Genomic DNA, 15,998 nt, shown 5'->3' with positions numbered 1-15,998 from the left:
GAAGTCTCCAGGGCAGCCCTGGCTCCCCATTTCCTCCCATGCCCATCCCATGCCCCAGAATGGTCACTTCGGCTGCTGTAGGAGGGGTGGGAGGGGCATTAAACCTATGAGAGAGGGGGTGGGGTCACAATCTTCAGCTGTAGTGGGCCGCTCTGGGTCACTGGTAATGGAAGTGACGCCTGCACAGTAAGCACAGAAGTGTCTCAAGGTCTCTCTGCAAGCACAGAGCAGCCCAAAACTGGAGCCTGGTCCACCCCAGTGCTGTCCTCAGACTGATGGCCAGTGCCACATGACTCATCTAGGGTCTGATACATCCCTGTGGCAAGAGCTCAGTTCCTAGTCTGAAGGCTGCTGTGTGCAGGGACCCTGGAGGAAGAATGCTTGTTTGGGGGTCAGGCCTCAGCCTCCCACTGGCTATGTGAGCTTCGCCTGAGGTTCTCCATCTGTGCAATGGATGACGATGTCTTGATGTGGCTCTGGGAGGACCTGTTGAGCCACCGCAAGGGCTGAGATGGTGGCACTTGGCAGCCAGTACCCCCTGGGGAGGTGGCAGTGTGTGCACAGCCCACCCCTTCAGGAGGCCAGGGGGCAAAGTGGCTGGGGGGTGTCTGGGCCCCACCTCACCTTCTGTGCGACTGGGAATGGCATGCACTCCACAATGCCCTGGTAAGCCTAGGCTGGGACAAGGGTGATAGGGATAAAGCAGGCCAAGGTGATGAGGGCCACAGAGCGGCAACCAGAAGTGTGTGGACAGTGCAGCCTCCACACCAGGCAGAGGGCCCGGCCCATCCAGTATGTCTCCGTCCCGCGAAACTGCCTGCCACTGGGCTGAGATGGGAGTACCAGGGCTCTGGTAGGTCCTCACTTCCTCTGGACAAAGCAGGCAGGCCACCAGCCTTGCACCCTGCTCATGTCCCTCAGGGCCACCTCCATGGCCAGGGGCAGGCAGAGAGCACAGGGCTGCCCAGTCACCAGGTCTCTCTGCTTCATATCAGTGGACCTGGGCTCTAAGGAGGGCCATCAAGGCCTCAGGCTGCCCACTCCATCCTTGAGTCAGGGTCCTACAGACTGACACCAGGTGGGCCTGCAAGTCCCTCATCTGCATGGTCCTCTCATGCAGGGTGGGCCTGGGGAGGACCCAGCCTGGCTGAGCTGACTCCCAGCACTTCTCCAGGTGCAGGGGCAGCCTGGCAGTTGTCTGAAGACCCCGGGATACACTTAGGAGCTCATCAGTGAGGCCCGGTGGGTGCCCCGAGCAGAAGGCAGAGAAGGGACACCTGCACCCCTGTGTGCAGGGGTGTCACTGGGTTCTTTGGTCCCATGCCCGTCCCCCCTCCCCCCTGCCCCACGGGAGCTGGCTTGGTAGAGTGGGGGATACTAAGGAGGTGGCCTCCGAGAGCGTCTTCTGGGTTTGCAGTCCCCATTCCGCAGGCGGGAAGAGGTGGGGGACCCCTGAAGGGTTACGGGTAACATCAGGCCTGGATCCCGTCCCTAGGTTGGTGCAGAGAGGGCCACAAAGGCCCAGGAGGGCCCCCAGAACTCTCTTAAGCCTAAGAAACAGTGCAGAGCCTGTTTCTTACTGAAAAATGGGGGCGACCGTGCTCCAGCAAAGGGCTTCTGTGCAGGGGGCCGGTGGGGAGGGGTTCATGGGTTTCGTGAGGCCAGGAAGGGAGTGGGTAGGCAGAGGCCATGCCCAGGCTTCCGGACAAAGCCCTTGCCCGCTTGGGGAGCGGGCCAGCTTAGGCCGCCACACTCTCAGGCCTGGGGCCCGGCCCACTGCGGCCCGGGCCGCCATCCCCTCGGCCTCCTGCAGGGGCCGCCGCCTCTTTAGGAATACACCACCTTTGTCTGGGCCCGCGCGGCGCGGGTACACTGCGCTGGCTAAGCGCCTCCTGCCGCCTGGCCTGCAGAGCGCCCCGGCCCGCCGCGCCGCCCACGAACCCCCCTCCGCGCCTCCCCCGCCCGCGCTCCCGCCGGCCCGTGCCCCCTAGCCCCGCGCCCAGGTGAGCGCCCCGCCCACCGCGAGGCCCAGCCCGGGTCCGCCCCCGGCCCGCCCCGGCCGGCCCAGGGGAACTGGGCGTATTCCTCGCGCGTCAAAACACCTGATTCCATAAGACATTCATCCTCCCGGAGGCCCGCGCCGCCCTCGCCCTGCGCGCCTAGCCTTGTCCCGCGGCCAGGCCCGGCCGGAGCGGCGGCGCCTGGATGTGGACCTGGCTGCGGGGAGACGGGCGCTGGCCCCAAAGCGACTTTCGGTCCTCGACGCGCCCCGCCCCACCCCTACGATGAAGAGGGCGTCTGCGGGAGGTGAGTGTCTGCGGTGCGGGCCTAAGCTGGCAGTCAGGCCCTTGGATGGGGAAACAGGCAAGTTAGGGGGGGCCTAAAAGAGGTGGATGGGGTAGGTGGAGCCGTAGACAGATTCTGGGGAGGGGACTAGCTTCCAGGTCGAATCCCTAGCGAAGCCTTGCCCATCATCCAAGCCCCACACACCACTGACCGCGCCCCCTCCCAGTCCAAGGGCAGCCTGGACCCGCTAGATAAGCCGCTGGACTTGGGGCCGGCGCTGCCCCCCCAAGATAGAGGCTGGCATGTTCAGCAGTGACCTGCAGACCCCACGTCCAGGCAGTGTTGGTGAGGTCGGGGCAGCCACACCTGGGGAGGGACATGGGTTGACCCCCATCTGACCTCAGTCTGACAGTGGTCTACATCCCCAGAGAGTGCCCTGTTGGTGCAGAGGACCAGCCTCCGCCACCCCCCGACGCCTGCCATGTACAAGTTTAGGCCGGCTCACGGGTCCTAAGGCACCTTCTGTGGATGAGGCGAGCAGGTAAAGAGGCGTGGCCTGTCCCCCACTCCTCCCCCGCCTTGCCCCCTGCCCCCTGCACGCCCAAGCCCTGTCCCCCCAGGCCTGCCTCCAGGAGCTCTCCCCACAGCTTTCAGCCCGTGAAGGCCCCCCCCGCCAGCCCCACCTCTCCAGCAGAGGCCACATCCCCTGAGGCCACACCCCTCAGGTCTCTGCCTGGGTCACCAAGGGCCTTGTGTGACTGGTAGGACCCTGCCTGTGTGCACCCAGAGCTGGGACCCACGGAGGGGAGCAGGGTGTCCTGGAAGGGGCTGGCACGGGACGTCCAGGCTTGGCATCTGTCCCTTGGCCAGCATTGTCCTAGGCCAGGTGGGCGGCTGGCCTCAGGAGCACTGTGTACCAGGATGCGTGGAATTCCACCATTAGTCACTCTGTAAGGCCTATGGGAAGACTTTGGAAGAATTTGAGACCTGCTGGAGAAAGCACATTTTTCTTCCCTGAGTTGCATGAGTGCTCTGTGGTCACTGGAATGGTGAGCAGCACAGGGCGGTCTGTGCAGTGATCAGGAATGCTGAACAGCCCCAGGGCGCCATCCCTCCTTCTGGGCCACCCGGAGAGGCAGGCCTGTGGCTGGGCCCGTGCACCCAGACCAGCCCCATCCCTGGGGACCTCTCCCCTCAGGATTGATGTCCTTCCTGGAGAGAGTCACATGGTGGAGCAGTGAGTCTAGGCTCCTTATCAAGGGTCTGAGTCTGCAGGCATGTAGGGGCCACGCCTCTTAGGAGGCGGTAGCCCTGCTTGGAGATGAGGGCTCCGGGTATGTCATCTTCCTGGGATTCCTGGGTCCAGTGGGAGATTGGGTCTGGTTGGCCAAGTGCATTGAACCTACATTGGCCCTGATCCCCTTCTGGCTTTGTGGTTCCTGAGGCTCTTGTCCCTAGCCCAAGCCCAAGCCCATGCCCACGTGCCCATCAAAGAGGCTAGACGAGGCCCCTCCTCCTTGTGGTTGCCCTGAGTGGTAGGCCCCTGGGACTGCGTAGCTCAAAAGGCTGATCCCTGGGTGTCTGCAGTAGCCAGCTGTGGCCTCCCTCCTGCTGCAGAGCCCCTGCCCCTCAGCCATGGATGCTCAGGGACAGGGCCATGGGTCACTATGTGGCTCTTACGGCTCCTTGAGGCCCAGTTCCTGAGGCCGCGGTGCCAGGTGTGGACCCCGTGGGTGCTGACTGGCGGCTGCAGGCAGGGTAGCAGGTGGGCAGTGGTGAGAATGCCTTCTCCCTACAGGTTCCAGGCCCCGATTCCCTGATCCTGGGGGACGACAGCATCCATAGCCTGGACTTTGTGTCGAGCCGAGCCTGGACCTCCCTGACTATGGGCCCGGGAGCCTGCACGCAGCCTACCTGCCATCCCCACCGCTCAGTGCCTCTGATGCCTTCTCATTGCTTTGCGCTCCCTGAGCCTCAAGGCCTCAAGCCGGCAGGGCAGAGACCACGTGGCCCTGCAGCCCCTGTGCTCCGAGGGTGGGCCTCCCATGCCCCACCATAGCATCTTTGCCCCCCCATGCACTGTCCAACCGCAATGGCAGCCTGTCCTACAATAGTGTGCTCAACCCTGGCTCGCCTGGTGGCCACGCCTGCCTCGCCCATCCAGCAGTTGGCGTGGCCGGATACCACTCACCCTACCTGCATCCTGGGGCAACGGGCGACCCGCCACGGCCCCTACCCCGCAGCTTCAGCCCCGTGCTGGGCCCCCGCCCCCGGGAGCCCTCGCCTGTGCGCTACGACAACCTGTCCAGGACCATCATGGCATCCATCCAGGAGCGCAAGGACAGGGAGGAGCGTGAGCGCCTGCTGCGCTCCCAGGCCGACTCACTCTTCGGCGACTCAGGCGTCTATGACGCTCCCAGCTCCTACAGCCTGCAGCAGGCCAGTGTGCTGTCCGAGGGCCCCCGAGGTCCCACGCTGCGCTATGGCTCCAGAGACGACCTTGTGGCCGGGCCCGGCTTCGGCGGCGCCCGCAACCCTGCCCTGCAGACGTCACTGTCCTCGCTGTCCAGCTCCGTGAGCCGTGCACCGCGGACGTCGCCCTCCTCCCTGCAGGCTGATCAGGCCAGCAGCAACGCCCCGGGGCCCCGGCCCAGCAGTGGCTCACACAGGTCACCCGCACGCCAGGGCCTGCCCTCCCCGCCCGGCACTCCCCACTCACCATCCTACGCGGGCCCCAAAGCTGTCGCCTTCATCCACACGGACCTCCCAGAGCCACCGCCCTCGCTGACCGTGCAGAGGTGGGTGCCGGGAGGTGCGGGTGGGCTTCCTGGCACAGGGAAGCTGTCCAGCTGTCTCCAGGGCCCCTCTTGGCTGGGCACTCATAGGTCATCCCAGGGGCCTGAGTTTTTCTCTGGGGACGGGACAGGGAGGATGCGCCTCACCCTGCCTTGAAGGCCTTGGCTAGCCCGTGTGGCCCAGCTCTGAGGATGTCCTGGGCATGCTCTGGGGACAGGGTATGGGAATTTGTGTCCTGATCCCAATGACTTGTTCTTCCAGAGCTGGCACAGACCCAGCATGTGGGAGGCCATGGGGCTTTCTCTTTGGGGCCAGTATCATGTGGCAGCCTGGGCCTCCTTTAGGCTGTGGCTGTGGCTTCCTGGGTCACAGTGGCCCTGTCTACCCGGTGCTCTCCCTGGGCCTGCTTTGCTGCATCTCTAGGAGGCTGGGGCTGAGGATATTACCTAGCAGCAGAATGTGCCTCCCTGGGTGGCCGGGCCCTGGCCCTCCCTGTGGGACATAGTTCTAGGAAGCAGGGGCTTCCCTGCTCGTAGTGGGGAAACTGAGGACTGGAGAAAGCAGGCTGGCTCCAGGCACCCGGCAGGTTGGTGACTGAGAAAGCAGGGTCAGCTGGCTTGTAGGCCCAGGCCCAGGTAGGAGAGCTGCACACCTGCTGGGGCCAGGACCCACGCTGCGGACGCATGGTGTCCTCACGGCATCTGTCGTCTGTCACCCCGTCTGGGCCTGGAAACCTCAAGCACAGGCTCAGCTGTTTCCTGTTGTCAGATGCGGCCCCAGGGGAGAGCCCAGCCCAGCCCAGGCCACTTGGCCACAAAGGGGCTGAGGGCACAGCAGTCCAGCCCTGAGGAGGCCTCCCCTACCCCACAGGGTAGGAGTCTGTTCAGCTTTTGTGGAGTTGGGGAGGAGGCTGCCACTGGGAGTGATGAGTGGGGAGCCCGAGACCTAGAAGTGGGCAGCATTGCAGCCAGGCAGGGATCGCAGCCCGGGGACAAAGGGCTCTCACCTCGAGAAAGTTTAAGCAGCAAGGATAGAGCTGCTGTTGGTCAGTGCTGGTGGGCAGGAGGGCAGCCCCTCATTTTCCTGAGAGAGAGCAGGAATGAGGCCAGGCAGAGTGGCCGGGCTCCCAGTGCAGAGCAGGGCAGGGGCTCCATTCAATGCCCACCTGACTGCCCCATGCTCTCTGTGGCCAGTGCTGCCTAGGGACCCAGGGACTTGGGAGGGTGGTGGCAGTTCTGACGACATCTGTCCTGTGATGGCACAGCCGCTCCCCAGGCAGGCTCTGCATCTCCCTCCTACTTTCTGGGTGAACCCTCCGAGCCTAGAGGGCAGGGACTGCCCAGGGCCCCACGACATGGCTACACCAGTCCATGTCTGTGTCATCTCTGTCCTGTTGCCTCCTCTGTCCTCTGTCCCCATGTGTTCGTGTGTTCAGCGTGTGCATGCGTGTATGTGCTTGTTCTGATGCAGGGACCACCCTCAGCTGAAGACTCCCCCAGGTAAGCTTAATGGGCAGTCTCCGGGCCTGGCCCGGCTGGGACCTGCCACAGGCCCCCTAGGGCCCTCTGCCAGATCTACGTGGCACACGCTGGTTAAGAAGGTGTCTGGCATGGGTGGGACCATGTACGAGATCTTGGTGTGAGGACTGACCGCCACCCATCCGCCGTGGTGCCGCGGGGACCAGGACCCCGCAGCGCACCCCCGTTCCCCATCAACTTCTCTGCCCCAGGGACCCAAGGCCACCCCAGCCTGGTGTGGACCCATCGACGGGAGAGAGTGCCACGCCTCCACAGCTTGCCCCAAGCGCTCTGCCTGCCCGTCCACTCATCTGCCCATGGGGAAGTTGGCTCACTGGGCCAAGGGCCACTGGGCTGGTCTGTGTCTGGGCCCATCCCATGGCTGGGGCAGTGAGAGGGCCCAGTCAGTCTCTTTGGGGCACCCTCTCTCAGCCAGGCTTGGCCCACTCCCATCACCCATGCACCCCAGGTCATTGCCAGGCCAGCCCCCAACGGTCCCCTTACGGATGGGTCCCAGAGATCGACAGAGGCACCCAGGGCCCCCGCCGTCCTTCCGACACAGCCTGTGGGTTCCCAGACCGAGTGTCCCCAGCCAGGCTACTCCTAACGCGTTGCCTTTCATGGACCCCGCTGGAAGCTCGTAGCTTGGCAAGGCCAATGATGCTTCTGCTGTGATCTGCTCTGGGTGGTGGTGGATAGGTGGACAGATGGCCAGCCATGTGTCAGTGCTCCGGCCGCCGCCGTCCCTTTCACCAAAGCCTGAACCTTTGTTTATGCTCTTATGGGAGGCAACGGGGCAGGCGGGAGCAGGCACGGGGGTGATGCTGCCATGGGGCCTCTGACACCCAGAGCCCCCTCCCCAGCCCTCAGGCCCTCCCTGCCAAACTGGAGAACCCCGCCCCAAGGCATGCCACATCCCCAGCCCCGGCCTGGCTGCGGTGCTCACGCCGTGGCAAAGCACACTGGGGAGGGGTCAGTGCTTCCCTTGGTGTCAGGGACCTGAGAGTAAGCACACAACAGCGTCCGCTTGCGTTGTTTCTGTTTTATGTTTTTATATCTACATCTATATATCTATAATTTTATTTAAAAAAAGTTATTTTGATTCTTTCCTCGGGCAAGGCCAGGACTGTTGCTGCAGGACCCCCAGAGTTAGGGGAGGGCAGGGGCCAGGCCTCAGAAGAGGGGGTGGCTGCTGTCTGGTGTGCAGGGGTCGGTGGGTTCCTTGGGGGCATTTCTGTGGACTTGGGCTGAGTCAGAGGCTTGGGAGGAGGGGGGTGGCCGATGGTCTGTGGCTGGGAAGTGTGAGGGTCTCTTGCCTTGGGTCTGCATCAGTTCTGGCAGTGACAGGGTGTTTGGGGGAAAGACTTGGGTCTGCCGCTACCCACAGGGAATCCCAGGAACCCAAGAGCTTAGGGAGATGAAATGGGGGTGCATAGGGGCCACCTGCTGGCTCAGGGCCCTGTAGGGGCTGCTGAACCTGCTAGAACTCTCCTGCCTGCCAAATGCCAGGAGCAGCGCTGAGGGAGTGTGAGGGGTGCACAGCTGTTCGGGGCTGAGACATCCTGGGCTGGGGCTGTCTCGGTGCGGGAGGGGTGTGAGCTCTAGGGCCCTGAAGCTGGTGCCGTGCTGACCAACTTTCTGCTTCTCTCTCATGGATGCCACGGCCCACAGGGGGTGGATTGGCACCTGCACCCGTGGATGGGGGCAGTGTGGCCAGCCTTGGGTGCCTCCTGGGCTGCACCTGTGCCACCTTGGCCGCCCGGAGGACCACCCACCACTGCGGGCCCCCTGGAGCCTGGTCGCTGGGGCACCCCCATGCGGGGCCATGTGCTGCCTGCCCTTGGCTGCCTCCAGTCTTTTCCCCAGCCTTTCCGGACCCTAGCAGGATGACAAGTAGGCGGCTCTGGGGTCTGGGGCAGCCCAGCTGGGGACCCAGGAGGTCAGACTGCCATGGACCCTGGGGCAGGGCTGGGGGTGACCTGGGCTCTCTTCTCCACCAGCCACAGCTTGACAGACTCCCAGCCTGCCAGCGCCCGAGACCCTGTGTCCACGTGACCTCAAGGAGTCCCCCACCTGCTGCAGGGGTTGCAGCACCCCACAGGGGGCAGCTGCAGAGCTGTGGGGACCAGCACGACCTTTGCCCAGCCTCCGTGCCCAACCAACCTCTTTAGACTAAGCCACTTCCTTCTCTGGGAGCCCAGGCCTCCGTGGAGTGGGCTGGGTGGGGGGGGGGTCTCAGGTTGCCCCCGAAGGTTTCTGTACTCCTCCTTCCCTTCCCCTGACACATGAACAGATGACTTAACTTCCTGGAGCTGCCAGCCTGGTGAGCCATTGGCCCCTGCCTGCCACCAAGGTCCTGTGGTCATGGCCAGCTCTGCCTGGGCCCCACTGGGGTTGCCTGCACCCAAAGATGATGCCTCTGGGATCTCAGAGGGCCCGAGGCCCAAGTCCTGTGTCCTCCAGCAGTGGTACAGCCTATGGCAGCGTGGCATCCCGTCCAGCCCTTCTCCAGCACAGGGTCCCTGTCCCTAGTTTACCTTGGGCTGCGGCTCTATTTCTCCCATTTTGGGATGAGAAAGCCACAAAACCATTCTCTATTGTTCTTAAGGGTATCCCTGCTAATTAATTCCCCAGATACAATTTTTGGTGTTGATCTCCACGGTTCTGTCTACCAGTGTGGCCCCCTGCACCGGACAGGGCCCTGGGTTGGGGAGGTGACAGGACCTGGGCAGGGAGGGTGGTGGCCAGGAAGGGAGGGGAGTTGCATGAGGGGCATGAGGTCAGTGGATCAGCAGGTTCAGCGCTGAAAACCTGACCTCTGAGGTCCCTGGGAGGGCCTGGCCCAGGGGGCAAGACCTGAGGACCCCCCAGTCCTTATTGCTGTTGCCTTTCAGTGGAGACCCTCCTAAGATGCCTTAGGGGGTCAGAGCCCCATGCAGAGGGGCTGCCTTCTGGAGGGCAGGTGGGATGTGGGGTGGGAAGCCGGCCCTGAGCTGGGGTCTCCACCCTGAGGGACCCTCGCTGCCGGATCGCCCCAGCGTCCCTTCCCCAATTTCCACAGAGACGTGCTCACCGGCTACATATGTCATGATTCTGTGTCCAACCACATGCCCAACCCTCAGGACAGACCCCGCCACCCCCCTTCTCTGCAGCTCCTGGCAGGGACGGTGCACAGTGGTGCCGTGTGCAGGGGGCAAGCGCAGCCACTGGGCATCTGGGGCAGCGCTGGTCGCCTGGCCACCTCCTTGCTGGGGCCGCTGGACCTCCGGCCTAGAAGGACAGGAAGCCGTCCACCTCAAGGCGCAGGAAGGGCTCCAGCAGGGCCCAGAGCTTCCAGACGGTGGCACGGCTCAGCAGGGGCGGCACCAGCCCCTCGAAGGGCCTGGGGTTCACCATGTACACGTAGGCGACCAGCAGGGTGCCCAGCAGCAGCCTCAGGATCACCAGCCTACGGGCGGCGGCAGTCAGGGCCAGGGGCATGCAGGGGGTCTGGGGGCTGGGCTCTGCCACACAGTCACCTACCAGAGCTGGCCTGCCAGGCCCTTGGAGCCTTCCAACTTTGGCCTCCCTTTCTGTTGGGGAGGGGAGCCCACTCCGAGGGTCCAGGCTGAGGGCAGGGATCCCTGGCTTTGGGAAACCCTCCTCAGACAGGGCTCCCCGCACCGCAGCCCTGGCCCCTTCCTCCTGGACAGGCTCCTGCAGCCACTTTTCAGACGCCCCCCACCCTGGACCTGCTCTGCTGGAGCTCATTTCTCCCCCTTGCCCAAGCAGGGTGCTGGGTGGGGGGCTGGTCTCCAGGCCCAGAGTGGGGCGTGGGAGGCTCACTGCCATGCTCGCCATCTGCGGCTCCTTTCTGGCCTGAGTGTGGCACTGGGCCCGCTCCCTGCAGAGGCCTCACTGTCAAGACCCCACGCCCTCCACCCCCAGCCTGGCACCCACCCCCGGCTCAGTGCTATGGAGGTAGGGGGGGAGGGTCAAGGATGTATCTGCCTTGTCTTGACCAGGACCCCTTCCGAGACCCTGTTCAGCCGGCTCGGCCCCTGCCCCCGTGTTACCTGAGAATCCCCAGCTGGATGTTCTCCATCTGGTCCAGCACGCTCCAGATGTCCTCCTTGAGGTTCTAGGGGCCAGAGGAGGTAAGCACATGAGGCCCCTGGCCCTGCCCTCCCCGGCTTCTCGCCCGCCAGGCCCCGTCCTTCTGGGTGCTGCCCTGTGGGGACCTACCAGGAGCCCGGTGGCCTGGTTGTTCAGGGCCATGTGCATCTCAGCCACGTTGTCCCACGCCTGGGAGAAGGTGGGGTCACGCCTGAGGAGCAGGACCCACTGGGTGGGCCCCCAGCACCCCTCCCCCTCAGCCAGGCGGGCACCTCTGTGATGACCATCTTCTTCTCAAAGCACAGGCGGATCTGCTGCAGCTCGTTCTGAGGGTGGGGCCCAGGGTGGGCTTGGGCAGCATCAGCAGGGTGGCCGGTACCTCCCCGCCGGGCCCACTGGCCTACTGCACGAAGACCTCCCTCCCTAATGAACCCCTCAGGGCCACCTGGAGTGCTGTACGAAGCTTCCTTCCCCCACAGCCCCTCCCCCAGGCCCACCTGGGACTGCTGCACGAAAGCCTTTTGCCCCTGGGACAGCTGCTGCCACAGCAGCTGCAGAGGTGCCCTGTTCCCCAAGGGCTGCGTGCCAGCCGGGTCGGGGGGCTGTGGGAGAGCCCCCAGATCAGCCCCAAGGCTGTGGGCTAGTGGGGCGTTGGCTGCGTGGGGTCCCTGGGCCCTGTACTTACCCAGGCTAGAGCAGTGCAGCTTGAGTGTTCGGGACACAGGGGCAGGAACTGCTGCCCCGGCCCCAGGAGGGCCCCCAGCTGCTCCCGAAGGTCCTGGTTCTGCCTTTTCTGGGGTGGGGGGCAGAGAGAGAGGACTGCCTGTCATGGCCGCTCCTGGGGCTGGGGCTGGGGCTGGGGCAGGGGCGCCAGGTGATGGGTGGGTGCTCACCAGGCTGTGGTTCTCCTGCTCCAGGAAGGACTGTTGTGCAGAGCCCAGAGGCCCACACTGAAGCTGGGACAGGGCTGCCTTGGGCAAGGCCAGGGCCCCTCCCTCCCGTGACAGGGGTGGGCATGGGCAGGGTCTGACCCCGGAGCCAGTGAATTCCCCCTGCCTGGGAGCCCCCTGGTTCGACCCTGGGTGCAGGGGCCAGCCCCACCCGAGCCCTGATTCCAGGTCTCCTTGTCTCAGCCCTTCAGGGTTTCTCGCTCTCTGCTCCTCGCTGGACAGAAAAGATCCTGGCAGCCTCGCCCTCCACCCTGGATCCCCTCCCCCCTCCCCCCTGCCCCTGGGACTGGGTAAGATCTCTGGGACTGCACTGAGTGAGTAGAGGAGATGGGGCCCAGGCAGGGTCACACTACAAATCCCTGGCAGTGCTAGTCCAGGCATCCTCCATGGCTGCTGGAGGCTGCGGCTGGGGGACACTGGGGTTGGGGGTGGCCGCAGGGGCCCAGGGTTTTCAGCCCCTCCATCCCTCCCTGCAACCCCTTCCGGACCCCAGGTCCAGGCTCTGGCCTGGCCCGACCTGCTGCCCTCTTATTGAGGGCTCTGGGTGACCCACTGGCTCCCAGTCACAAAGGCCTGGGTGCAGCCAGGGAGGTCACAGTGGGCCCCTTCCACCTGGTCCTGAAGCTGCCCCGCCTGATGACCTCACTGCCTCTGACCCACTGACCCACCATGCGAGTTTTTTTTCTTTCTTTCTTTTTATGGGAAAGGGCCTTGCTCTGTCACCCAGGCTGGAGTGCAGTGGCACAATGATGTCTCATTGCAGCCTCCAATCCCTGTGCTCAGGCAATCCTCCCATCTGAGCCTCCCAAGTAGCTAGGACTACAGATTTATGCAACCATGTCCGGCTAATTTTTAAATTTTTTGCAGAGATGGGGGGTCTCCCTGTGTTGCCCAGCTGGTCTCAAACTCCTGGCCTCAAGCGATCTCTTGCCTCAGCCTCTGAAAGTGTTGGGATTACGGACGTGAGCCACTGCACCCAGCCTGGTTATTTTTCTTAAGATGTAAAACAGATAATACACACACACAGTGTGGATTGAAAAAATACCAAACAATAAAAATGGCGCCCAAGCCTTTCCCACTTCTGTCTCCTGTCCCTGCAGCCAGGAGCCGCCTCTTTAAGCTCCTCCTGGAGGTGGGCTGCCGTCCCCTGCCCCTGTCCCCACAGAAGAGGTCATTCTGTAGCCCAGCTTTTATTTTCATCTAATGTATCTCTGAGGTTTTAAAACATTCTTTTCTAGCTGTGTATTGAACATTTACTTTATGCCAGATCCAGTACATGCCATTGTTATCCTGTTTACAGGTGGGGAAGCTGAGGCAGGAAGCCCTTTAGTCACTTGCCGAAGGCCACGCTGTTACCCATGGGACCGGATTTGGGTGGCCGAAGAGCACTCATCCGACAGTGGGGCCGGATTCACGCCCCGGGCCCGTTCCCTCCTGCTCCCTGGTGCTCCTCATGCCATCGGCCCCACTGCCTCTCACTGCCTGTGAGTCCCTGTGCCCGTGTCCTCCTTCTTGAACCCCTCAGCCCTCAGTTAACCCTCAGAAAGCTGGCTCGGAGAAGTCCTTGTGTGGTACCTGGGAGGCAGAGGTTGCCGTGAGCCGAGATTGTGCCACTGCACTCCAGCCTGGGCGACAGAGCGAGACCCCATCTCAAAAAAAAAAAAAAAAAAAAGGCCTCACGGGACTAGAAGCGTCTTACCCTGACCTCACACCTGCTGGACATCAGGCTGGGGAGAGAATCGGGGAAGAGGGCATTTTCCAACAGGACTGGAAGGTCAGTCGTGGTCCTTGGTGGTGAGAGCTAGCCAGGCCGCCGGCCTTCTCCCCGGAAGCCTGCAGGGTCCCCTCTGATCCCTGCACCTCTGGGGGGTCACACCAACTGCGGGTGTTTCCTCACCACGCTGGGTGCTTGGTGAGCACGTTCTGCCTTGAGACCTGGCATTTCTTTGATAACATTTCTTCTCGTTTCCTGCTCATTCTGGAACTCCTGTCAGATGTTGGGCCTTTTGGATAGATTCTGTGAGTCCTTCTTTCTACCTTTGCTTATAGATAAGACTTTCCTTGAATCCAAACACACACACACTCTCTCTCTGCTTTTTAAAAAATTGGTTTTGGGGCTGGATGTAGTGGCTTACACCTGTAGTCCCAGGCACTTTGGGAGGCCGAGGCAGGCAGATCACTTGAGGTCAGGAGTTCCAGACCAGCCTGGCCAACATGGTGAAACCCTGTATCTACTAAAAATACAAAAAGTAGCTGAATATGGTGGTGTGCACCTGTAATCCCAGCTACTCAGGAGGCTGAGGCAGGAGACTGGCTTGAACCAGGGTGGCGGAGGTTGCAGTGAGCCGAAATCACACCACTGTACTCCAGCCTGGTGACAGAGCCAGACTCTGTTTTAAAATAAATAAAAATAAAAAATTGGTTTTGGATTTTAGCAGTTTTTCATTTCCTGTTTTTCATTTCCAAGACGTCTCTATCATTCCCCGAGCTCACCTCTTCTTGTTCCAGAGAATTCAGTTCTGCTCTTAGGGATAAAGTGGGTTTGGAGGAAGGCGAATCTTTTGCTTTCTGCATTTTCTCTCATGGTTCTTTTTTGTTTATTTAGTCTTGGAACTTCCCATGAGACTCAGTGCTCAAATGTCTGGCTTTTCTTTCTTTTTTTTTCTTTTTTTTTTTTTTGAGACGGGGTCTCGCTCTGTCACCCAGGCTGGAGTGCAGTGGCGCGATCTCAGCTCACTGCAAGCTCCGCCTCCCGGGTTCACGCCATTCTCCTGCTTCAGCCTCCGGGACTTCAGCTTCAGGCTCCTGCTTCAGTAGCCGGGACTACAGGCGCCCGCCACCACGCCCGGCTAATTTTTTTGTATTTTTAGTAGAGATGGGGTTTCACCGCATTAGCCAGGATGGTCTCGATCTCCTCACCTCGTGATCTGCCTGCCTCTGCCTCCCAAAGTGCTGGGATTACAGGCGTGAGCCACCGCGCCCAGCCTTTTCTTTCTTTTTGATCCCTGTTTATAGGGGAGGCAGGCAGAGCTGCCCGGCACTCCTCTCTCCTTGTTAACTTGAGAAAGCCGGACACCCAGGTCTTGGAAGGGAGGCCTCCTGCCTCCGGGCAGCATCTCGGGCTGCAGGGCTGCAGTCTGGAGTGGGGACAGACTGTTTAGACCTGTTTCTAAAATAATAATAATAATAATAATAATAATAATAAAAAATGTACATTTCTAACTTCATTTCAAAGTTAAGGCCAGGTGCAGTGGCTCATGCCTGTAATCCCAGCATTTGGGAGGCCGAGGCAAGAGGATCACTTGAGCCCGGGAATTCGAGACCAGCCTGTGCAAAATAGTGAGACCCTGTCTCTAAATAAAAATAAAAAGTAAACAAAGTCAAATTTTTTAAAAAAAATCAGAACAAAAGCCGGGCACAGTGGCTCACGCCTATAATCCTAGCACTTTGGGAGGCTGAGGCAGGTGGATCATGAGGTCAGGTGTGCAAGACCAGCCCGGCCAAGATGGTGAAACCCCGTCTCTACTAAAAATACAAAAAATTAGCCAGACGTGGTGGCACGCGCCTATAATCCCAGCTACTCCAGAGGCTGAGGCAGACAATTGCTTAAACCTGGAGGGGCGGAGGTTGCAGTGAGCCGAGATCATGCCACTGCACTCCAGCCTGGGTGACAGAGTGAGACTCCGTCTCAAAAAACAAACAAACAATAAAACAACCCCCCCCCCCAAAAAAAAAAAAACATCAGAAGAGAAACGTTGAACTGCATACTTCCAGGCCCAACAGAGTAGAGGTCAGCACAGGCGCAACCAGGTTGCATATCTACATACAATCTGCCCTGGCAGGAAGGACATCCTTTTCTTCCAGGTTTAACCACTCTAGGTGACCCAGATTATTTTAAATTATAGCATCAACAATTTAAAGCAGCTTTTACTGTAAGGCACAATCTCAATAATTAATAGGGCAATATAATAAATACATAAAAGCTCAGGGAGAAAACAAGACTCTTGAATGGGCCTGGAAGTTTTGCCATGTCCCCCAAAGTACTCTCGGTTGCATCCTTCGGAACCTTTCAACACATACACATATACCTCCCTCATCCTTTTGTGAAGAGTGTCTATTAATCACTAGATTAAGAGGATTTGGATAAAATTTATAAACATACAAACTGTGCTACCAAGGACTGACACATTTACTTTTCTAGCTCATCAGTTTATGTCCTAGAAAAACTCCAGATCCACACTAACCAGCTGTTTCCTATTTTACATTTTACGATGGTGTTTCCACTTTCACCTGCAAAGTGACTAATAGTAATACCTATTACAGTAATTTAAGTAACACCATTTAGAGTAATTTC

General features: G+C 60.7%; 2 protein-coding genes across 2 annotated transcripts; one reads left to right on the top strand and one right to left on the bottom strand.

The window, feature by feature from the left end:
* Positions 1-2,588: 2,588 nt before the first annotated feature.
* LOC100991557 (palmitoyltransferase ZDHHC8) lies at positions 2,589-15,383 on the top strand. Its single transcript, XM_055106038.2, is given in 9 exon segments — positions 2,589-2,631; positions 2,715-2,827; positions 4,085-4,142; positions 4,145-4,237; positions 4,240-4,355; positions 4,357-5,084; positions 6,553-6,581; positions 10,604-10,735; positions 12,945-15,383. Coding segments are annotated over 9 exon segments (1,500 nt in total). The 3' UTR covers positions 13,133-15,383.
* Positions 10,742-12,934, bottom strand: LOC129395007 (collagen alpha-1(IX) chain-like). Its single transcript, XM_055105461.2, has 2 exons — positions 11,588-12,934; positions 10,742-11,487 (listed from the first exon to the last, which is right to left on the bottom strand). Exons 1-2 carry the CDS (start codon positions 11,709-11,711, stop codon positions 10,847-10,849), a joined length of 765 nt encoding a protein of 254 aa, XP_054961436.1. The 5' UTR covers positions 11,712-12,934; the 3' UTR covers positions 10,742-10,846.
* Positions 15,384-15,998: the final 615 nt, after the last annotated feature.

The sequence above is a fragment of the Pan paniscus genome, chromosome 23 (assembly GCF_029289425.2).
Source record: "Pan paniscus chromosome 23, NHGRI_mPanPan1-v2.0_pri, whole genome shotgun sequence".
Lineage (NCBI taxonomy): Eukaryota > Metazoa > Chordata > Mammalia > Primates > Hominidae > Pan > Pan paniscus.
Note: the sequence above shows the minus strand (reverse complement) of the source record. Positions and strands in the feature narration are given on the sequence as shown.

Bases quoted from the DNA above. Each gene is read 5' to 3' on its own strand.
- LOC129395007 (XM_055105461.2), bottom strand. From the start codon at position 11,711: ATGCCCACCCCTGTCACGGGAGGGAGGGGCCCTGGCCTTGCCCAAGGC. The intron at 11,488-11,587 runs GTGAGCACCCAC...CCCCCACCCCAG, and splicing joins AGCAGGAGAACCACAGCCTG to AAAAGGCAGAACCAGGACCT.